Here is a 21,938-nt window from a genome sequence, read left to right on the forward strand (position 1 = left end):
TGCTTCTCTGCCTGCTTGTGATCTCTGTCTGTCAAATAAATAAATAAAATCTTAAAAACAAACAAACAAAAACTGGCATTCTAAAAAAAAAAAAAATTGAGAAGAGGGGCACCTGCGTGGCTCGGTCGGTTGAGCATCTGTCTTTGGCTCAGATCATGATCCCAGGGTCCTGGAATGGAACCCCACATTGGGCTCCCTACTCAGCAGGGAGCCTGCTTCTCCCTCTCCCTCTGCCTGCTGCTCCCCCTGCTTGTGCTCTCTGTCAAATAAATAAATAAAATCTAAAAAAAAAAAAAAAGGAAAATGAGAAGAAAGAAAACTAACATCTGCCAGGTTTTCTGCTTGAGCCAGGCTCCAGGAAGAGTGAGGGCTACTAGAGTTCAAAGGCATTAAGGCACTTCCTCCTCTGGATATCCTTAGCTCTTTCTTCCTTCCTCTCCTCAACCCTTTCTGTCTCATGTGCTTGTGGGGTGTGCCTCTCATCCGAATAGCCAGTATTTATTTGGCACTAATGGTGTGCCATGTACTGTGCTCAGTACAGCCAGGAGGCACATTTATTCTTGCAACGACCTTGTTGTTTCTGTTTTCAGAAGAGGAAGCTGAGTCTCAGCGCTGCTTCAGTAGGGGTCCAAGAATTGGACGAATTCCAAGAATTTGATTCCTGGTCTGTCGGACTCAAGATTCTAAGTACTAGCTACTGGGCTAGAAATACCACCTCCCACCCTTTCACAGTTCGTGGGTTTTCTGGTAGTAGCTGTCCAGTGGTCTTTACGTCTGGTTTCCTGCTAGGGTGGGTCCATACTAGTGCCAACCTCATAGGTTAAGATTAAATAAGTTCCTCTAGATCTAGGATGACTAACCGTCCTTGTTGGCCTGGGACTGAGGGGGTTCCCCGGAAGGGAGACATTCAGTTTCAAAGCTAGGAAGGTCCTGGGCAAATCAGGACATGTTGGCATTCCTACCTGGATGAGTGCTTAGTGCTACATATGTGTTCAGTGGACACTCACCTTTATTGCTTTTCCTTTCGGCTTTCATCCATTTAACAACAAACAAAGGTTAGGGTTAGCAGGCACCTACTCTGTGCCAGTCCCAGGAGCTGGGGACACACCGCAGGCAGTAGATGGAGATACTGTGGGGAGAACCTAGCTTCAAAGGTTCACACACACAAAATCCACAGTCCCTGGGAAACACCAACCCTGCCTGCCTCTGGGGTTACTCCAGCAGTCTGTGCCCGACCTCCTGGGCAGGCAACACTTGCTTGGACTCTGGTGGGAGAAGTCTCCAGGGCCTGTTAGGTCCCTACATAGTGACATAGAGACATTTGGTGGTGGTGGTGGTGGGGGTCCCCGGGTGAAGCCTGCCAAGAAGAGGTCTTGATGATTTTAGGTGGAAAGGAAGAAAATGTGCCTTGGACATTGATTTTGTGGGTGGTCCCAAGTATCCCGCACATTTTGCTGAATGAGGAAACTGAGGCACAGTGACCCAAGTGAAGTGACTTGCTCAGGATCATACAAGAAGACATGGGCATTTGGAATTTAAACCAAGGTCCCAGAGAAGCAAGGACTGTTGGGATTGGGCGGGCCAATTCCTGCACTTCCCTCCCTCCTTCCCGGCTTGGGTCCCCCACTTGTCTTGACAGCGGCCCGGCCTGTCACGGGGCTCTGTACAGCCCTCTCCACCCTCGCGGCTGCCAGCGTTCCGCCCCGTCCCCTCCCAGCCCCTGAGGGAGGAGGGGAGAGCGGGAGCGAGGAGGGGGGTCGGAGAGGCCCGGCATTATAAAGGCGGCTGGACTAGCACTGCCCGCCAGACCCCGCCGCCCGGATCCCCTGCGCAGCCCGCCGCCCCACGTGACTGCACCGACGCCCCCAGCTCCGCCGCAGTGAGTTGGGGCGCGTCCCCATCCACCCCCAGCCCCTCGCTGAGCTGCGTGGTCTACTGAACCCGGGTGGGGTAGAGATCCCATGAAGGCGGGCGCTGATATGGGGGTGGGGGGGTACCAGGCCGAATCGCTATGGCAGGGATTTAGGACCCGGCGGAGCCGGGAGACCGGTGAGCCCGAGGTCGGGCCGGCAGCCCCCTCTACTCCCCCCGGCGCGGGGCCTGGGAGACTGCGAGACACCCCCCAGGAATGCGCGTGCAGCCGTTTCCATAGTAACAGGCAAGCCGCGCCCGCCCTCTGCTAAAGGGAAGGGGGGGGCGCTGGTACCCGGGAGGTCCAAACTCATCACGCGGCGGGTGCACGGGGGGACCGAAGATGTCCCCTCCCTTTCCCCCGTGTCCCAAATCCTCTGGGAACCAGAGCGCGAGTCGCATCGCCTCTCTGAGCCTCAGTTTCCGCATCTGCCAAATGGAGGCAATATAATTGGTTCCAAGTTCCCTGAAGAGCTGTTTCGAGGGTAAGGATCCGGCCAGTCCCTTTTCTAGTTGGACAACCGGGGAGTGGGTTTTGGCGGCCCTGATGACTCCAGCGACCCCACCCCACCCCAGGCCCGCTCGCCATGGCCCTTCTCGGGGCCCTCCTCCTAGCGTTTCTGGTAGGCGCTCATGCGGAGCTCCCCGGCTGCAAGATCCGCATCACCTCCAAGGCGCTGGAGCTGGGTAAGGCGCTGGGCCGGCTGAGGGCCGATGAGGGAGGGGTCGCCCCGGCCGTGGGCGCAGGACCTAAGGGTCTCGCTGCTACTTCAGTGAAGCAGGAGGGCCTGCGCTTTCTGGAACAAGAGCTGGAGACCATCACCATTCCGGACCTGCGGGGCCGGGAAGGCCAATTCTACTACAACATCTCGGAGTAAGCAGGAGACCTGGGGGGCGGGGTCTCGGGCTTCGGGGCGGGGCCTAGCGCCGGGGGGGGAGGGACAAAGTGGGTGGGGCAGGGGTGTGACCACACCTTGGGGGCGGGACTCAAGAAACAGGATGGGGGCGGAGAGCATAAAGGCCAAGCCCTCCAACATAGGCGGGACCAAGAACCGCAAAGCAGAATCCTTGCAGGCTGAGGCGTGGCTCTTTAGCCACGGAAAGGGGGAGTCAGGAAACTTGCCAGTGGATGAGAGTGGGGTCTAGGCTCCGAGGTGGAGCTAAAGGGAAAGGTACCAGGAAACAAGAGACAAGAATTTACGACGGTGGGAATAGGAGAAATGGGATGTGCTGCTCAGCTGACAGAGAAAATCAAAGCATTCGGTTAAAAGAGCAGGTCAATCACTACAGGGTGTGAGAGGGAAGGGTGTGTAAGCAATCAGGCCTCTAAAGAAGGGGTGAAGCTCACTTTTAACACCTGGGTCGGGAGAAGCTCATCTCCAAGCTGTCCAAGTCCAGGCCCGGCACTTGAGGGGAAGTGGGAGAATTCCTTCCACCCACCTCAGCTTTCCCAGGCCTGGACCGGGAGAGGAGGGAATGAGTTTCCTGTGGTTGGGTGAGACCCCCTCTTCGTGGTCCTGAAACTAATCCTGAGGCTTCCTGAAGGGTGAAGGTCACAGAGCTGCAGCTGACATCCTCTGAGCTCCATTTCCAGCCAGAGCAAGAGCTGGTGCTACAGATCAGCAACGCGTCCTTGGGGCTGCGTTTCCGGAGGCAGCTTCTCTACTGGTTCTTGTGAGGACCTGGCACTGCTGGGGAGTGGAGGGTGGATCAGGAGGGCCAGGAGGCCGCGGGGCTGTGGGCAATCGTTTAGCCTTCCTGCGTCTCAATTTCTTCATCTGTGCAATAGGGACAAGCAGACCCACTTCATAAGGGTTTGGTAGAATGTCTAGTAAACCGGGGAAGTGAAGACTTATTAAGAAACATCATGACAGGAGGCTCCTGGGTGGCTCAGTGGGTTAAAGCCTCTGCTTTCGGCTCAGGTCATGATCCCAGGGTCATTGGATCGAGTCCCACATCGGGCTGTTTGCTAAGCAGGGAGCCTGCTTCCTCCTCTCTCTCCTCCTGCCTCTCTGCCTACTTGCGATCTCTGTCTGTCAAATACATAAATAAAATCTTAAAAGAAAAAAAAAGAAGTATCATGACGCGGCGCCTGGGTGGCTCAGTGGGCTAAGATTCTGCCTTGGGCTCAGGTCATGATCTCAGGGTCCTAGGATGGAGCCCCAAATCGGGCTCTCTGCTCAGTAGGGAGCATGCTTCCCCCTCTTTCTCTGTCTGCCTCTCTGCCTACTTGTGATCTCTTTGTCAAATAAATATATAAAATCTTTTAAAGAAAAGTATCATGAGGTATGGGGTGGGTGGGGGCTGGCGAAGACCCTGTAAGGCTGGACATTGACTGCCCCACCCCCCCTTGCAGATATGATGGGGGCTACATCAATGCCTCTGCCGAGGGTGTGTCCATCCGCACTGCTCTGCAGCTCTCCCGGGATGCCACTGGCCGCATCAAAGTGTCCAACGTCTCCTGCCAGGCCTCGGTCTCCAGAATGCACGCAGCCTTCGGGGGAACCTTCAAGTAAGCCCGATCTCCAACCCAGGGCACCCCCCTTTGAGCCTTACTGCCTAGTACGATGCAAAGTGCACAGACTTGGGAGCCAGGTCAACAGGGTCCATCTCTCAGCATCCTCATTTCCCTGCTGTGTGACCTTGGTCGAGTCACTGAAGCTCTGTGCCTCAATTTCCTCATTGGTAAGATGAGGATGATAATAGGAACTATTTTATAATTTTATGTTCTGAAGACTGTTTATTAATATATGTACAAATATTTAGAACAGTGCCTGGCATGTTAGTGGCTAGCTTCCTAGATAAGAGTAATTGTGAGGATCAGTATGTGCAGCTGGACATGAACTCAGTAATTGGTAGCCCTCACTACTACTGATAAAAACAATAGCATAATTTCAGGTTTGGGGCTGAGAAGGGGACTTAGTGATTGTTCTCAAAGAGAGTGGGAAAGAAAAGATGGTGGATTTATCATCTGGTGTTGGTATACTGCCAAGTTTTTATTTATTAAAAAATAACGTATATGCAAGTCCTTGAGGATTCATAAAGGAACTCAAGAGCCTAGCTGAAGGGACAAAATATTTGTTATTGGGGCTTTGAGGGAGGAACTGAGTCCTCCCTGGGTTCAGAAGAGGGTAATCTGGGAAGACTGCCTGGAAGAGGAAGCATCTGAGCCTATACAGAGGGACATACAGGACAGGAACGCTGAGGGTGGAAGGGAGGGTATGAGTAAGCATCTGGAAGTAGGGATGCTTACAGCAGGTTTGAAGAACTGGGGGTAAATTCATGGGGCTGGTGGGGGGCAGGGGTTAGGTCTTGAGAATAAGGCTAGAGAGGGGATTTGGAAACCCTCCATTAAAGAGGTGGTAATACAGTAAAGCTGAGCCACCTCCTCCCCATCTCTCAGGCTAGTGATTTCTCCTGGGCCTGGATTGGGGTAGGGCAGAGTCTGGGCTCACGTGGTCTCTCCCCTCCTTGCAGGAAGGTGTACGAGTTCCTCTCCACATTCATCATCTCGGGGATGCGCTTTCTCCTGAACCAGCAGGTACAGCAGTAGTGTGTGTGTGGGGTGCCCTCCCCTCTTTGGAAGGCCCTGACTCTAGACCCCACCTCGCAGATCTGCCCTGTGCTTTACCACGCAGGGACGGTGCTCCTCAATTCACTCCTGGACACTGTGCCTGGTGAGTTGGTGCTGGCCGGGAGGGAAGCTCCGGGCCATGCCTGGGACTGGACTGGGGGTGAGGAGGGGGCTAGGTGTGCAGCTGCCAGGCAGGGCCTCAGAGTAGCCCCCTGCCATGCCCTGGCCTCAAATAGGGCCTCTGCTGCTGACTGGCCACGTGGCCCTAGGTAAGTACTCACCTTTCTCTGGGCCCTGGTGTCTTCACTTGGCTGCCGATGCCTCCTTGTGGGGGTTGTTGGAACAAGTAATTGAGCGGTGATTGTCTATGTCCTCGATATGGACTTGCTGATCACTGGGAACTTGTCTGTATTCATCCCTTGCACTTAACAGGTGTTCAACTAACACGAATTCCCTTTTCCTGCTGTGACCTCTGCCTGCTGTGGGGTAGAGATCATCACGCCCCACACAGGGCATGGGGAACAATGAGGGAAGAGAATCCCTTGCCGTCTTGTTTAGTGATCTCATGGAGCCCTTGTCATAGGGGTGGCGATGTCAGGAGTGGTCATTAATATTGCTGAGCACTGAGTGCTTCCCGCGTAAAACCGATTTGATCCCCACAACAACCCTACGAGGGAGGATTTCTAATCACCGCATTGTGGATGAGAAACAGGCCCCGAAGGGTGAACGCAGCTTGAGTGACTGCACTCCTTCCCACAGTTCGCAGCTCTGTGGATGAGCTGGTTGGCATCGACTACTCCCTCCTGAAGGACCCGGTCGCTTCCGATAGCAACCTGGACATGGACTTCCGGGTGAGCTGCCTGGCTGCTCTGGCGTCTCTGGCCTAACCAGACCTCCTCCTTGTTCCTGGTGTTGCTCATTTTGTCCTCTGAAGGCACAGCTCTGGGCCACTGCACTGCTGAGTGGACCCCCATGGCCTGCAGAATTCGGTTCAACCCCTGGGTCTGGCCCCACCTTTCTGACTTCACCCTGTTTCTCTGCACTCATTCTTTCCCAAATATGCCCCTGGCTTCCTGCCTCAGGGCCTTTGCTCATGCGCTGCCCTTTCCCACCTCCCCTGAAGCAGTTGGACATAACAGCTCTATGCACATAATCTATGTAAATGTAAACAGCAGCTTTTCTCACTCCTGCTCTGTATCTTTCAAGACCCACTCACAAGCCACCTCCTCCCCAAGTCCCTTTCCTGGGTGTCCCTTCTCTGGCCTAATGGGAGTGCTCCCTTGCAGAACTCCAGCTGCCCTCCTTTGAATGACTTTTTAGGAGTTGTGCTAACGAGGGCACCTGGTGGGGTGTTGGTAGAGCATGCGACTCTGAATCTTGGGGTCGTGAGTTCAAGCCCCATGTTGGGAGGAGAGATTACTTAAATAAATACAACTTAAAAGAAAAAGTTGTGCTAATAAGACCCCTAAAGATAGCAACTGGGTCCAACCCTCACGGGGCCTGGCACCGGGCGTGGGAAGATCTGGGTGCTGGGCCAGGCTGACCCTGATCCCCCAACTGTAGGGGGCCTTCTTTCCTCTGGCTGAGGGGAACTGGAGCCTGCCCAACCGGGCGGTAGAGCCCCAGCTGCAGGAGGAGGAGCGGATGGTGTACGTGGCCTTCTCAGAGTTCTTCTTTGACTCTGCCATGGAGAGTTACTTCCGGGCAGAAGCCCTGAAGCTGTCCCTGGTGGGGGACAAGGTATGTCGGGGTCTGTCTGCTGGATGGCCAAGAGGGGACCTGTCCGAAACTCCCGATAACCCTGCCTCATCCTCTTCCCCTCTCTAGGTGCCCCACGATCTGGACATGCTGCTGAGAGCCACCTACTTTGGGAGCATTGTCCTACTGGTGAGTGTTGGCGGGAGGTAGGGACGTGGCCAGGGTGGGCGGCCATACCACCTGCACACCAGCGAGGGGACGCGTGAGCTGTACAAGCAGAGGCCCCTGCAGCCACTGTGCAGTAGACAGAAGGCCCGACCTCTCGCCTGTGGCTAAGTTCTCTTATTTGTCAAGGTCGATTCCAGGTCTGGGAAGGGCCCTTGCTACTTCTTCATGAAGCTAGGAGGAGCACAGGCTGAGAACCCAAGCTCTCTACGTGTAGGGACTCTAACAATGACCGATGTATTCTTTTTTTAAGTTAATTTTTTTAATAATCTCTATGCCCATCGTGGGGCTCGAGCTCATTACCCTCACGATTAAGCGTCCCATGCTCTACTGACTGGGCCAGCCAGATGCCCTGATGTATTCTTCTTTTGCCTTATGATTTCCCCTTGTTTCATGGGAAGAGGGTTGGGAGGTCAAAATCTAAAAAGCATCTCAGTGATCGTTAGAGGGCTTGCCCTTAATCTCTTCTACACTATAGCCTCCCAGGGCTGTCGCTGAGGATTAACTGAATTAATTCACGTAAAGAAATTAGAGCAGCCCCTGGCGCAGGTTAACTGCTCAGGAAACACGAGTTGCTGTTCCTGCTGCTGTCATCCCCATCGTCACCATCTACCTGATGGCCAAGTGGTGGGGGAGGGTCATGGACTCTCTGGCCAGACTGCCCAGATCTGCATCCCAGGGTCTGCAACTGGATGACTCCAGAACCTTGGACAAGTTACTTAACTTCTCTGTGCCCTGGTTTCCCCATCTCCAAGATAAGCATGATAGCACCTGCCTCACATGGTTATGATGAGCTCTGAATGAGCTCACACAGGCAAAATATTGGTCAGTGCCTACACGGGAAAGAGCACAGCAGTGCAGAGAAAAGGACGATACGGCAGAGAGTGGGCATATCTGATGCAAACACTGTCCCAGAGGGGTCTGGCTGGAGATAGATCCCCACTAGCAAGAACTCAGGAAAGCAGTAGGAGACATTCCATCCCTCACGTGAGCAAAGGCACAGAGGCTGGGCACAGTTCTGAAGGGTCTGGGAAGCCACACCAGTCCTTGTTATTTGCGGGTCTGGGCTCCCAGCAGGCAGAGCCTGAGCCACCCCATGTTCCCTCCTGGGGCTCATCAGGGAGCAGACGTGGGACTACCCCTGCCCTCCCCCACTCTGTCCCCAGAGCCCAGCGGTGATCGACTCCCCGCTGAAGCTGGAGCTGCGCGTCCTGGCCCCACCTCGCTGCACCATCAAGCCCTCGGGTAGCACGGTCTCCGTCACTGCCAGTGTCACCATAGCCCTGGTCCCACCTGACCAGCCCGAGGTCCAGCTGTCCAGCATGACCATGGTGCGGACACTAGAGCGGGGGTACTGAGGGTCAGGATGAGCATGCTGCGGACCCCGTGGGTCAGTAACCCTGCCCCAACCCCCTTGCCTGTAGGACGCCCGTCTCAGCGCCAAGATGGCACTCCGGGGGAAGGCGCTGCGCACCCAGCTGGACCTGCGCCGGTAAGCAGCCAGTCAAGGTCTCGGGCAAGCGCTTCACCTTGCTGAGCCTGAGTGCCTTCAGGATAGTTGCACCTGTTCGACAACAGATCTATAGCTGCTGGGAAGCTAGGGTCTTTGTTCATGTGGAACAAATGCATTTTAATCAGGTGGAATTTCTCTAGATTATCTTATGACCCAGAGGCAGGCAGAGCAGGTCTTCTGAGAGGCATGAACCAGCCCAGCAAGGTTAAGTGACGTGCCCACGGTCCCACAGTCGCACAGCAAAGAGCCTAACCGCAGGGGTTCAGGCAGAAACAGCCCAGCTTTTCCAATCTTAAGAGTCACTTCACTTCATTTTCTTCATGGACTAAATGGAGGGAAAAATAGCACCTACTGTGTGAGCCACAGGCAGCCAGGGGCTACTACACAGCGGGGGCAAATGTGCCACAGTCTGCGGAAAGTTCTACTGGACAGCACTGTCCCAGAGGTTAAATGAGATATTGCAGGGTCGTGGTTAAGAGTTTAGATTCTAGGGGCACCTGGGTGGCTCAGTGGGTTAAAGCCTCTGCCTTCGGCTCAGGTCATAATACCCAGGGTACTGGGATCGAGCCCCGCATCGGGCTCTCTGCTCAGCGGGGAGCCTGCTTCCCCCTCTATCTCTGCCTGCCTCTCTGCCTGTGATCTGTCTGTCAAATGAATAAATAAAATCTTAAAAAAAAAAAAAAAAGAGTTTAGATCCTAGAGGCAGCTTCTGCCCTCTACCAGCTGTGAGACCGCAGGCGAATGCCTTCGGCTCTCTAGGCTTGATCTGCCTCATCTAAAAAGTACAGATCATTTCATAGCACCTACTTCTTAGAGCTGTCGGGAGGATGAAGTCACGTTGGCATTTTAAAATATCTTACTATTTAACTTCTGTAACATGCTTAGTACCTAGGAGGAAGTAAGCTCTGTAAGTTTCACTAAACAAACACAAACTACACACGCCAGGCGGTCAGGCCAAGTCTGGTATACAGGAAGTGGTCAATGAATTACAAGTAGCAAACTTGAAGAAAAGGAACCGAAAGCGGGAGAAAGGACTCCCCCACCCAGGGATGCACATCTGGCGAGTGGCAGAAGCCCTAGACAGGTGTGAAGATGGGAACATCTGAGGCTGAGACTGAGGGGCATCTGGTGGCCTGAGGAAGGGGAACTTCTGGGCCTTGTGCTTACTGGACACTTCTTTCTCTCCCGTAGGTTCCGAATCTATTCAAACCAGTCCGCTTTGGAGTCACTGGCAGTGAGTTGGGGGTGGTGGGCGTGCCGAGGCCGGGTCAGGGCTGGGCAACGGAGGCCTGTCGGCTTCCTACTGCTTGCCCTGACATCCTGCCCTCTCCTTCCCAGCTGATCCCACTGCAAGCCCCTTTGAAGACCATGCTGCAGATTGGGGTGATGCCCATGCTCAATGGTAGGGCTGGGGGTCGGAGGGCAGGAGAGGGAAGAGAGGGGAGCTGGGTGGATCCCTGCTGAGCCAACTGCTCCCACCCACAGAGCGGATGTGGCGGGGGGTGCAGATCCCACTACCCGAGGGCATCAACTTCGTGCGTGAGGTGGTGACGAACCATGCGGTGAGTTGAGGGGGTTGATGGAGGAGGGCAGAGCCTCCCCGCCCCTGATTCACCACCAACCTAACTGGGCTACCTGACCCCAGCTCCTCCCTCATTGACGGCCCCTCCCATTTTAATCTTCCATCATCAGACTTCTCCAGCCCTCTGCACAGCTGTACCCTCACCTTCTAAACCTCTTCCCGGATTCCACCCCTAATATCTACTTATCTTGACCGTCTGAGCTAAGAGGTCACCTCCTCCAGGAAGCCCTCCTTGACCTCCACAGACTGTGTTCCTGCAGCCTCTCTTTTACACCCTTCACAGGGAGCTAGAAGACCTTCTTTGCTGCTCCTCCTGTCCCACTAAACAGAACCCCTCAAGGCTAAGAACTCTGTCTCTATCTTGAAATTTTGGCCTCTGTGATGGAATGAACAGACTCCCCTCTCTGCCCCACTGCACAGGGCTTCCTCACCATTGGGGCCGACCTCCACTTTGCCAAAGGGCTGCGAGAGGTGATTGAGAAGAACCGGCCTGCCGACACCCGGGACCCCTGGACATCCAGTGCCTCTCCGCCCTCCACAGCGGCTGCCTGAGTCCTCAAGCCCACCCTGGGAGGGGCTTTTGGGACTCCAGACGCCTGTCATCCCCTCCCCCAGGACCTTCCACCCCCAGCCTATAGTGTCCTAACCCCCAGTGCCACAGAGAAGACAGGGCTTTAAGCTGTACCCAATTTAATTCCATAATCAGTCAATCCATTGATTACAGTCCGTCCACCCTCCCCATGGGCTGGGCTGAGCTCTGCTGTGTTCCAGTGCATGAAGGGAGGGGCCAGGCCCCACCCCAGTCAGGAATAAAGTGCTAACTCCCCCAGGCTGTCTACTGAGGCACTGGGGCCTGGTCTGGGAGGCAGAGGGCTGTGGAGGGGTCAGTGGTGGGGAGGTAGGTTGGTTCTGGAGGCCGGGATCTGCCCCACAGGGGCATTTTGCATAAAAGAGGGCCTCCCTCCATCAGGAGAGGCAGGAAAGGGGCTGGATCAGAAGGGGGACTTGTCTCTGTCAGTATGGCTGCATCGGGCAGAAGGGGGACTGATCTCCATCAGTACGGCTGCTTATTCAGGAAGCGGGAGAACATGGTGAGGGCAGCCTGGGGCTTGTCGGTGGGGACCATGTGCCCAGCTCCCTAGAAGCAAAGCTCTGTGAGATCACCTTCCTGTGTCACCCCTGCCCCTGGGTGCCCCCTCCATCCTACTGGATCCCTTCAGCCAGTGACCCTCCTCTTCTCCCACTCCCTCCAGAAAACTTGCTCTTATGGGCCCAGACGGTAACCCAGTGTAACAGGGAGCTGGGAGGAGAGGATGGGTGGGTCCTGCCCCATCTCCTCCAGCCAAGCCAACCCTCTTCAGGCCCAGGCTCTACCTTGATGGTGAGAAAGGCGATGTGGGAGAACTCCTTCACGAAGCCAGCAATCTGCTCTCCACTGTCCCCATAGTCCACTAACCAGGGCCGGCGCTGGACCTCCATCTGTCCCACGAGGAAAGACTTAGCAGCCTGCTGCTGCCCACAGCTGCCAGCAAGACCTCAGGGGCCTGGAACTCCCCCAGGTTTGCCCTGTCTGTCTGCCCAGAGCCCAGTTGCCAGGCACAGCTGCCCCATCCCTCCCCAGAGCTGGGATCCTTGCGCCTTACCTTCTGGTTGAGGGAATCCACGAACCACTCATCCCCCATGAAATTGCAAGCCATGTCCACATCTCCGTTGTACAGCAGGATCCGGTATTTCTGAAGCCGGGCAAGAGAAGGAATGGGGGCTCTGGCGTGAGCGCAGGACCCAGCCCTTCCCTAGTTCAAGCCCTACCCCTTCAGGGAATTCAGGGGACCCAGCTAAATAGCATGAAGCAGGAAACACGCAGGTTTTCTGTTTTCTACATATCCAGTGCTCTACTAAATGTTTCACCTATGAAGGTGGATACTGTTATTAACCCCATTTTACAGGTGGGGAAACCAAATCTCAAGATATGAGAAATGTGCCCAGGATCATACAGCTAGTAAAGGAACCTGCACACAGTCCATTTGACACTAGAGCTCCTGCTCTAACCACTGTGGATAGAGAATCTGGTCCTGACTGGCTGTCAGGGTCTCCTAGATGACCTTGGACAAGGCTCTTTCCCACCCTGGACCTCCATTTGCCTGTCTGTAACACGTTCTCCCAGCTCTTCTCCACCTAAAGTCTCCTTGGCCGATGCAGAACCCCCAGCCTCCTACCACAAAGCAGCATGGGGTGGGGGACAAAGCCATGTTCAAATCGTGACCCTGTATCACTGGGCTTCGTTTCTTAGAGTTTCAGCTTCTGGTGTCCAGAGTGGCACTCTCAAGGGGGCCCTGAGGTTGCTGGTGGCCCCTACCGCGCAGCACCCACTCACCTGCGTGGTGAGTAGCTTCAAGTACTGGTCCTGCACACTTTGGTAGAGACGGCGGTACTGTATATTCACCAGGAAGCTGCGGGAGCACGTGGGCAGGCCCCATGAAGACCAGGTAAAGGGGAACAGAGTCACATGGCAGACCTCCCCTTCCTGTCCCCTCCCAGCTTGAAGCTCCAGCCCAGGGGGCAGAGCTGGGATTCAGTCCCCTCCTTGTGTACGTCTCTAGGACTTAGTTGGAGAGGCTGGAACGCCGAGGTCCTCCACTCACCCCCGTTGGGAAGCGTAGATGGAAACATTTAGTGACGGGCCCACGATTGGGATTTAGCACCAAGGGGCCTACGGGTGTGAGAACCACAGAGCGCTAACGGCAGGAGGGCAGGGGTACTGGCCAATCAGAATGGACGTGAGTGGCCCCTGCCATGCTGGGCGTCACCATGTTACTCAACACAGGTCACAGGAGATCTGTGCAACTGAGGACTGTAGCGGAGCGGGGGTGGGGGATAGGGTCTGTTGACTCACTACTGGGGAAGCAAACTAACATTTTACCAATGAATTGGTGAAACATCCATCAGCTGAAAGGTTAGACTTTCAGTACAACTAACTCACCGCCACACCCTGAAGGCCACCCCTGAGAGACCCTGGCCAAGGGGTTCCTGGGAACCTGTCTGATACCCACAGGCCCCGAGAGCCTGCCACCCCCAGACCACGGCTGGCCGCAGCGCCTCACTTGCACATGTCCCAGCGGGGCAGCTGCTCAGGGACGTGGAGGGCCTTGCGCACATAAGGGTTGTTGAGGTAGGTGGAGGCAGCCGTGGTGTTGGTGCAGGGCGGGTCCATGCGCACCCTGTCCCCAGAGCGCAGCAGCAGCGCCTGGGAGAGCAGACCAAAGGTCAGGGTCTTTGCCGCCCTGGCCCACCCCCACCAGAAGCAGCTCAGATATTTGCACACCTGATGCCGTGTCTGCTTGAGCGGCAGACGAGTGAAGATGTTGCCAAAGTCGTGGAGCATGACAGTGTCCTCCTTGAACCTGCAAGTGAAGTAGGGGATGGGTGCCTCCGTCTCCAGGCGGGGCTAGGGCCCCCAGGGCACACCGCAGGGCCTACCTTAAATGGCCAGGCACACCCCCAGCACAGGGGGCGTAGAGGTTGTAAATGTTGAGGCCCGAGTTGCCCACGATGCGGGACACTTCCTGTAGCTGCAATGACACGCCGAGCCACCCCCGTGTCACAAAGCCCTGGTCTCCCCAGGATCTCACCAACATGTCCCAAGATTCATCACTCTCCTGCTTCGCCTCTTGTTACCCTTCCCCCACCTTTTTTTTACAGGTAGGGGAACTGAGGCTCAGTGGAAGGCATCTGCCAGCCCGGGGTCTAAACCCTGGTGGCACTACTTCCTAGCACTGTGACTTCAGGCGAGTAACTTTAACATTCTTGACATCACTTTCCTCTTCTGGAAAATGTGGACAATACAATGTCCCTTAAAGGGAAAACTTAAATAATCCGTGTGGACCTATGTCAGCCCAGTGCCTGGAACACTGTAGATGTGAGAGATCCTTTCCCTCCTAGGGATTCTAGGATTTGCCCAGAAAGTCACAGGAAGTAGTGACAGGAACACATCCCTAGATGTGTCCCAGAAAACACCAAATTGCTGTAGGAGGCAGGACAGGAAAGCCAAAGGGGACAGGGTCAGGGAGTCCCCAAGGAAGGGATGTGGTCCTCTTCTCTGGGCTGGGGGTGTCAGGGGTGACAGAGGTTGGGGGAAGAACCTCACATTAGTCACGCATTCTGGGTCGGTGTTGTCGTAGAAATTACACTTGTTCTGAGAGCAGCAGTGGGTCTGGAGGGAAGACCAGAGCCTGCAGGAGAGGCACAAAAGCATTCAGGCCCAAGGGGGGCCTCCCACTTTCTCCCTCCAACCTCCCACCACCACCTGCCTCCCAGGGGACAAGGAAACGGGTCACAGGGGATGGTATGGAGGTTCTCCATCTAGCTGCTCTGGGGCCATCCTACCAGCCCTCCTGAGTCCCTTACTGCACCGAACACTTCTAGCAACCCCAGCCCCCGCCTCCTGGTCATAAACTGGGGTAGGGCCCAGGGGTATCATGTGCCTGGAGAGCAGACCTGAGATCTCATGACCTGCCCCACCCCGGAGATTGCCCAACCACCCCCTCCCATACCTGTTCCCCAGAAGGCCATGGTAGTAGGCGAAATAGACCAGGGAGTTGTCATTCTGTTCATAGGAGGAGAGTCCATTGCCCACAGCCAACCCCTGTGAAACAGCCAGGGCATCCAGGTCATCTGGAGGGAGAGGAGGAGCCTCCCTGGGCTACACCCAGACCTCCAGCAATGTGGACACTGAAACCCAAGCTGGTTTGTGGGGAGGCCACTCAAAGTAAAGAACAGATCTGGCTGGCTGACAGGTGAGCTTCCGTCCTGGGAGGCCCGTGAGCAGGAGTAGGCCAGCCAGTGGCAAGTGCATTACAAAGGAGACCAAGTTGGACAGGGAAGATGGCCTGCCTGACCTCGCTCACCGAAAGGCCATGACCATAAGCTGCCTCACTCCCCTCCCGCAGCGGCCCTACCTGCAGGTTCATGCTGGGATCCTGCATGACCAACACGGCCAGGGTGGGGATGTAAATGCCGGCATAGCTCTCTCCTGTCAGGAAAAGCTCATTGTCCTTGTACTCCGGGAAGAGGCGGAAGAAATCCTTCAGGGCCTCAAAATTGCTCTGGGCGACCTAGGGAAAGCAGAATGGAGGGAACCAAAAGCTGCTGGTATTGGAGCTAGAAAGAACTTCAGAGATCATGACACCCACCACCCACTCTGAGCAAGAGGAATTGGCTTCGCCAAGACCACACACAGCCTGCGCAAGAGCCAAAAACAGACTCCAGTGCCATGTTCTTCTCTTCCAGTTCATGCTACCCTTAGAGAACTGGGGAGGCTGGGGCACAGGGCAGGCACTGGACTCACCTCGGTGTCGTTGGTGGCATAAGTCTTGTCATCAGAGTAGGAGAAGCCCACCCCAGCTGGGGACTCAAGGTACAACACATTGGCAATCTACATGGCAGGAGGAAACCAACTGAAGAAGGCTCCCCAACCCATCCGAGTGCCCGGACACCCCCACGGGACCCCCGGCTCCAGCTATACCAGGTTCCAAGAATAGGGGTTGTACTCCAGCGTGGCACCATCTGGCTGCACCTGAAGAGGAGAGAGAGGGCTGAGTGCCAAGGGCCACTGTGCTGGGCACTCCACACTCCGGCAAAACCCCTGCGAGGTATAGAAAGTCAATGGTACAGACGAGGGAACCCAGGCTCAGGAGAACTGCACACTGGCAACACCTCCAAGTCCTGCTCTCCCTCCTCCCCAGCCCCCCCATTAGGGACCGTCCCCTTCCTGGTTGTAGTGGGGAGACTGTGGCTTTCCACTCACCAGGAAGGGGCCGTGCTCTGTGAGGAAGCCATCTAGGGAGCTGCAGCCGGGCCCTCCGTTGAGCCAGAGCACCAGAGGGCTGCTCTTGGGATCCTTCTGCGATTCCACAAACCTGGGAGGGGAGGCAGAGCAGGGTGAGTGCCCGCGGAGGGACCCCTCCCAGCGCGCCCCGCTCCCAGGCTCCCCAGGAGGTCTTCAGACCCTCCTCCAGCTCGCGCCCCGTCCCCTCCCCGCCCCGGAGGGAGGGCCGCAGACCAGTAGTGGAGGTGCTTGGAGCCGGAGCCACGGAGGTAGCCGGAGTACTGGCGGAAAGCCGGCTGCTTGGCCAACCCAGGCAGGCACTGGATCTCATCCACGTCCGGTGCTGCCTGGCCTGGGGGCGCCCAGGGCAGGAGTAGCAACAGCAGCCAAGGAGGCGACAGCGCGGCTCCGATCATCTGCAGCAGGAAGCGGGGCCGCCTTTTTCCGCGCTCCCTCGCTCCTCGGCGCTTCCGCGGGGCGGCCCCGCGGAGGAGCTGGCGGCGCGCGGCCAGAGAAGTCCCCGGCCAGGCTCCAGCGCCCACCCACCGCACCGCCCCGGGCCGTGGGTCCCCTCCGGCCTCCCGGGACGCCCTCACCTCTGCTCCCCCGCGTCCTCGCTCTCCAGGAGGGGCCCGGTCGCGGGAGGTCATGTGGAGTCGGAATCACGTGGGTGCCGGCGTCACGTGACAGTCATCCTGCCGTGGCCTCGCTGGTCCCCCGGGACCGGCGGCTCGCAAGCGGGGGCCTGCTTGCGGTCAGAGTCCGTGGTCCTCCCAGGTCGTGTCGCGCGCGCCAGCCATCAAATGATCCAGATGTGGGCGGCCAGGATCCCTCGGCTTCCCGGTGGGCCCTGTCCAAGCGGGATGGCTGAGCAAGCGGCGCTAGGACCCCAGGGCAGAGCCTCGGGAAGGGCAGTCGGGGGGATGGGAGGGTTACCTTACTTGGTGCCCCGCGGTCACCCTCTGAGCACGCCTCCCAAAATAGCCCCCGGCGCCCGCTGGCCTGTCTCGTGGCCGGGAGATGGCTGCTGTCTCCGACCCCGTGGCCTGGAGGTCCGCGCGTCCCGAGTCCCGTCCCACCCGCTTCCACCAGGTGCACGGTGCCAACATCCGCGTGGACCTCTCCGGGACGCGGGCCACACGCGTGGAGAGTTTCGCTCACGGCGTATGCTTCAGTCGCGAGCCGCTGGCCCCGGGCCAGGTATTCCTGGTCGAGATCGAGGAGAAAGAGCTGGGCTGGTGCGGGCACCTGCGCCTCGGCCTGACCGCGCTAGACCCAGCCACTCTGGCCTCCGTGCCCGAGTTTTCGCTGCCCGACCTAGTCAGCCTCGGCCACACCTGGGTCTTCGCCATTACGCGCCATCACAACCGCGTGCCCCGGGAGGACCGCCCGGAGGCAGAGGCATTGGCCCCCAGCCGCCCGCCAGCCCTCCTGGTGGAACCGTATCTGTGCATCGAGCAGTTTCGCATTCCCCGCGACCGCCTGGTGGGTCGCAGCCGGCCCGGGCTCTACAGCCACCTCTTGGATCAGCTGTATGAGCTGAACGTGCTGCCACCGACCGCGCGCCGCAGCCGGCTGGGCGTTCTTTTCTGCCCACGCCCGGACGGCACTGCCGACATGCACATCATCATCAACGGCGAGGACATGGGCCCTAGCGCCCGGGGGCTGCCAGCCGCCCAGCCCCTCTACGCAGTGGTGGACGTGTTTGCCTCCACCAAGAGCGTGCGCCTGGTCCAGCTCGAGTATGGCTGTAGGTATCCCACCCCCCTGAGCAGCGACCCCTCCTGGCCCAGTGTGGGAACAGGAACTTGCTAGGATTCTCAAACCAGCTAGCAAGACTTCCGTTTGTCCAGCCTTAGTTTAGAAGTTAGGGAATCAGACTTGAAATTCTGCCTTTGCTTGGGATCCTGAACAAGTCACTGCCTGGCTCTGGGCTGCCGTTTCGCCATCTCGGTTGTGATCTATTAGGTTGCTTGCTTTGCCAGTGTTTTCTGTATTAACCTAGGGCAGGGATTCTAAACTGTCACACCTGGGCTGCCTTGGAAGCTGTGTGCTTATTAGACAAATGCTCCTGGATTTGGGCATACCAGTTGAAAGGCATCATAGGCTCCAGATTGTTCGTGCGATCTGGTCCTTTATAGCCTTCTTAAGCCCTCGCCCCCCCTTTTTTAAAAGATTTATTTATTTATTTATTTGACAGAGATCACAAGTAGGCGGCAGGGAGTGGGGGCAGGTTTCCTGCTGAGCAGGGAGCCCGATGCAGGGCTTGATCCCAAGACCCTGGGATCATGACCTGAGCTGAAGGCAGAGGCTTTAACCCACTGAGCCACCCAGGCACCCCTAGCCTTCTTAAGCCCTTTATTATACCTCTGATCATTTTATGAATTCAGTGAACTAGAACCCACTCCTATGTCAGACCTGTGCTGGAGGCCGGGTGTGCACAGGTGAGTCAGGCACACTGCCTGTGCCCCCAGCAACTGCTAAGAGGGGGGTTCCAATAGAAACAGGGCTGCAGCATTGTGGAGGTTTTGAAAGAGGTGCTATGTCAACCACATGAACAGCCTGTGATGCAGGCTGGACCTAGAAAGCAGAAGGGACTTGCCCAAGTTAATGACAAGAGGAGAACCAGGACCTAGGTCTTCAGGGTCTCAGCCTCAGATGCCCCTCCAGTTAAGTTTGCCTCTGACAGCCTTCTTTCCACAGTGCCGTCCCTGCAGACTCTCTGCCGCCTAGTCATCCAAAGGAGCGTGGTGCACCGGTTGGCCATTGATGGGCTCCACCTGCCGAAAGGACTTAAGGATTTCTGCAAGTACGAGTAAAGGCCTGCAGCGGCCCTAGAACCGGGCCACGAGCATGTCCTGGCCCTGGAGCCGGCCAGGCCTGGAAATAAACACAGCTGATGCTGACACGGATCAGCTGTCTGGACGGTCTCCTTGCCCTGGAAGCCCATTAGCAGCACTTGTAGAAACATTGGGAGTCAGCAGGTCAGAGCAAGACAGGGCATTTTATTTAGTTATTTTTAAGATTTTATTTGAGAGAGAGCACATGATCAGGGGCAGAAAGAGAGGGAGAAGCAGCCTCCCCTGCCGAGCAGGGAGCCAACGTGGGGCTCCAATCCCAGGACCCTGGGATGATGACCTGAGCCGAAGGCAGACGTTTCACTGACTGAGCCACCCGGGCGCCCCTAGACAGCATTATAGACATCACCTAGACCAGCGTTCCTAGTCGGGCTGCTCATTAGGGTTATCTGGGATACACTGAAGAGCTGATGCCGGAAACCCCATCTCCAGAGATTCCCATTCTGATTGTTGGAGGATTAGGCCTAGACATTGTTCTTTTGTAAAAGCTCCCCAGAGATTCTAATGTAGCCAGGATTGAGGAGCATTCCCCGAGGATAGAGGTCTTGACTTTGGCATATAGTATAACCACTTGAGGGACTAATACTAACTGGGTCTGACCCAGGGGTTCGGATTTAATTGGTCTGGGAGGAGGCTGGGCATCAGGATTTCTGAGCGCTCCCCAAAGGATTTAATGTCCATCCCAGTTTGACACCCTGGACCAATGATTTCATTCTGCAGATGGGAAACCGAAGCCTAAAGACGGGAATGTATTCTGAAGTCACACAGCAAATGAACGAGGGCAGAGCACTCCTTCTCATACTGCAGAGCACAAAGCACTCACTTCTTTATTGGTATCTCTGATCATTTGCTTCCATGACAGATAATCTCATTTAATGCTCACGACTTCTGGTTAGGAAGTGAGCATCATTACTTCCATTTTACAGAGGAGAATATCAAGGAACAAAATTATCCAAGTGACTTGCCCAAGATAGAGGTAAGAACCTAGAATGTCCAGTTCCTGGTCCAGCACTCTTTTAACCCCATGCTATTGTCATATACAGGTTCTAGAATGAACAGGTCAGTGCTGTGAGGTGGGTTCCAGGTGTAAAGGGGAGGGACTATGAGGTGACATTCTAGAATGGTGGAAGGGGTAGGACAGGAGGCAGAGGACTGTTCCCTCACAAACGGGGGCTTTGGGGCCGCCATGTCCTATTTCATATCTCCACAAACTCATCAAGGTCTTCCGTCTTCCAGCCAAGGTGAGAGAGGGGCTCCTGGAACTGGAGGGGGCACCACAACTTTCCCTGAGAACTTGTTTTCCTGGCTCTGGGGAGGTGGAGGTTCTGCTGGACATTTCTGGGCTGGCCCTGGAATCAGTTCTCTGAAGAAAGCCATTCCAAAAGGTCTTGCCAGTAGCTACCTGCTCACTCATTCATTCAACAAACACTTCTCCATTACCTACTCGGTGTTGGGGGCTGGGGGTGCGGAAATGAGTAAAACACCCAGTTCCCAATCACTAGACAGCCCTGTTGGGCTGGTCTTAATCACTCCTGTTTCCAGTACTCTGCTTCTATGCCCTGCCCCTCAGGGCCTCCTGAAAGACACCGAGAGTAACATTCCATCTCGTTCCTGTCTCTACAGGTGGGGCTGCTTCTCCAGGCTCATCCCTTGGCCTCTATAGTCCTATAGAGCCAGTGGTGGTGGCCTCTGGTGGACTAGGCCCAGTGAGCCAGAAAGCTGAGCAGGTGGCTCCTGTTGCCCAGGCCTGGGGCCCGGCCCTGGCAGTGCCGGAAGCCAGGGGCTGCCCTGGGGGGGCTGGCTGGGAGACACTGCAGCGGAAGGATTATGGCCGATACAACCACAGATTCCCCCTCACAAAGCAGCCGGAGAGCTTGGGCTGGGAGGATGGCTGCTCCAGAAGCAGAGCTCCCCGCCTGGGTGGCCCCAGCAGGCCTGGGCCCCTGCTGCTGTGTGGGCTGTCACCAGGGGTTCTACCGATGCCCTCTGAGGCAGGGGGGAAGGAGGCCGGCTCCCAGCCTGACATCTGCATCCTTACCCTGGCCATGATGATCGCAGGCATCCCCACTGTGCCTGTCCCAGGGCTTCGGGAAGAGGACCTGATCCGGGCGGCTCAAGCTTTCATGATGGCCCATCCGGAGCCAGAGGAGGCCGTGGAGGGGGCGCGGTGGGAGCAGGCCCGTGCCCACACAGCCTCTGGGCAAATGCCCCTCATGAGATCCAGGAGAGGCCAGCCTCCTGGCTCCTGCTTGTAGCTGGATGAAATAGCACCAGACACACAGGGCAGCTTCTCTGTATGGTTTTTGGGCAGACAGAATTGGGAGTGCCTGTGACACGGATGGGGACAGGGTGGTGGTATGAACCACTCTTGTCAATACAAGTCTTTCATCAGGGCCCAGACCCAGGAACTTTCTCCAGATGCCACTAAGTCAGGAGACAGGACTTCTCAGAGTAGTTACAATGAAAATCACCTGAGGTAGGGGGCCCGGCTTGGAGTGGAGGCCTCTTGTGTCTTGTTTGAGGATTCGATCAAGATTGTGGTACAAAGTCCTAGGCGACGTGAATTTTCCTCTTGCCTGACATTTCCCAGCCAGCTGAGGGCAAGTGATGGGACCAGTGTCAAGGAAGGAAGATGAACACTTGAGCGCCCAGGTCATGGGCCCATTACAGGCAGGCTCTCCTTTAATCTCATCAGTGCTGGGAGGATATCCATTTTTACAGATGAACAGATCGAGCCTTTTGAGGGGTGACTT

General features: G+C 56.3%; 4 protein-coding genes across 5 annotated transcripts; 3 read left to right on the top strand and 1 right to left on the bottom strand.

Moving 5' to 3' along the window:
* Positions 1 to 1,630: 1,630 nt before the first annotated feature.
* On the top strand, positions 1,631 to 11,332 carry PLTP (phospholipid transfer protein). 2 transcript variants are annotated; one of them, XM_032838652.1, is made up of 17 exons: positions 1,631 to 1,879; positions 2,300 to 2,396; positions 2,488 to 2,598; positions 2,686 to 2,785; positions 3,457 to 3,585; positions 4,268 to 4,423; positions 5,389 to 5,452; positions 5,525 to 5,588; positions 6,245 to 6,336; positions 7,049 to 7,225; positions 7,313 to 7,372; positions 8,575 to 8,739; positions 8,833 to 8,900; positions 10,113 to 10,155; positions 10,260 to 10,323; positions 10,407 to 10,483; positions 10,924 to 11,332. In XM_032838652.1, the coding sequence occupies exons 3-17, from the start codon at positions 2,499 to 2,501 to the stop codon at positions 11,053 to 11,055; spliced, it is 1,491 nt and encodes a 496-aa protein (XP_032694543.1). In that variant the 5' UTR covers positions 1,631 to 1,879; positions 2,300 to 2,396; positions 2,488 to 2,498; the 3' UTR covers positions 11,056 to 11,332. The 2 variants fall into 2 exon arrangements, with proteins under 2 accessions (XP_032694543.1, XP_032694544.1); XM_032838653.1 differs by lacking the exon at positions 2,300 to 2,396.
* CTSA (cathepsin A) lies at positions 11,177 to 17,036 on the bottom strand. Its single transcript, XM_032838654.1, has 15 exons — positions 16,924 to 17,036; positions 16,562 to 16,743; positions 16,307 to 16,418; positions 16,025 to 16,075; positions 15,848 to 15,934; positions 15,459 to 15,614; positions 15,054 to 15,145; positions 14,648 to 14,732; positions 13,981 to 14,072; positions 13,826 to 13,904; positions 13,605 to 13,747; positions 12,878 to 12,953; positions 12,147 to 12,236; positions 11,878 to 11,982; positions 11,177 to 11,641 (listed from the first exon to the last, which is right to left on the bottom strand). The coding sequence occupies exons 1-15, from the start codon at positions 16,975 to 16,977 to the stop codon at positions 11,558 to 11,560; spliced, it is 1,488 nt and encodes a 495-aa protein (XP_032694545.1). The 5' UTR covers positions 16,978 to 17,036; the 3' UTR covers positions 11,177 to 11,557.
* Positions 17,037 to 17,063: 27 nt separating this feature from the next.
* On the top strand, positions 17,064 to 19,242 carry NEURL2 (neuralized E3 ubiquitin protein ligase 2). The gene is made up of 2 exons (XM_032838658.1): positions 17,064 to 18,077; positions 19,031 to 19,242. Exons 1-2 carry the CDS (start codon positions 17,348 to 17,350, stop codon positions 19,144 to 19,146), a joined length of 846 nt encoding a protein of 281 aa, XP_032694549.1. The 5' UTR covers positions 17,064 to 17,347; the 3' UTR covers positions 19,147 to 19,242.
* A 202-nt stretch (positions 19,243 to 19,444) lies between these two features.
* SPATA25 (spermatogenesis associated 25) lies at positions 19,445 to 21,702 on the top strand. Its single transcript, XM_032838660.1, has 2 exons — positions 19,445 to 20,426; positions 20,809 to 21,702. The coding sequence occupies exons 1-2, from the start codon at positions 20,306 to 20,308 to the stop codon at positions 21,438 to 21,440; spliced, it is 753 nt and encodes a 250-aa protein (XP_032694551.1). The 5' UTR covers positions 19,445 to 20,305; the 3' UTR covers positions 21,441 to 21,702.
* The last annotated feature ends 236 nt before the right edge of the window (positions 21,703 to 21,938 follow it).

This window comes from Lontra canadensis, unplaced genomic scaffold, assembly GCF_010015895.1.
Source record: "Lontra canadensis isolate GAN:19392208 unplaced genomic scaffold, GSC_riverotter_1.0 scaffold105, whole genome shotgun sequence".
NCBI lineage: Eukaryota > Metazoa > Chordata > Mammalia > Carnivora > Mustelidae > Lontra > Lontra canadensis.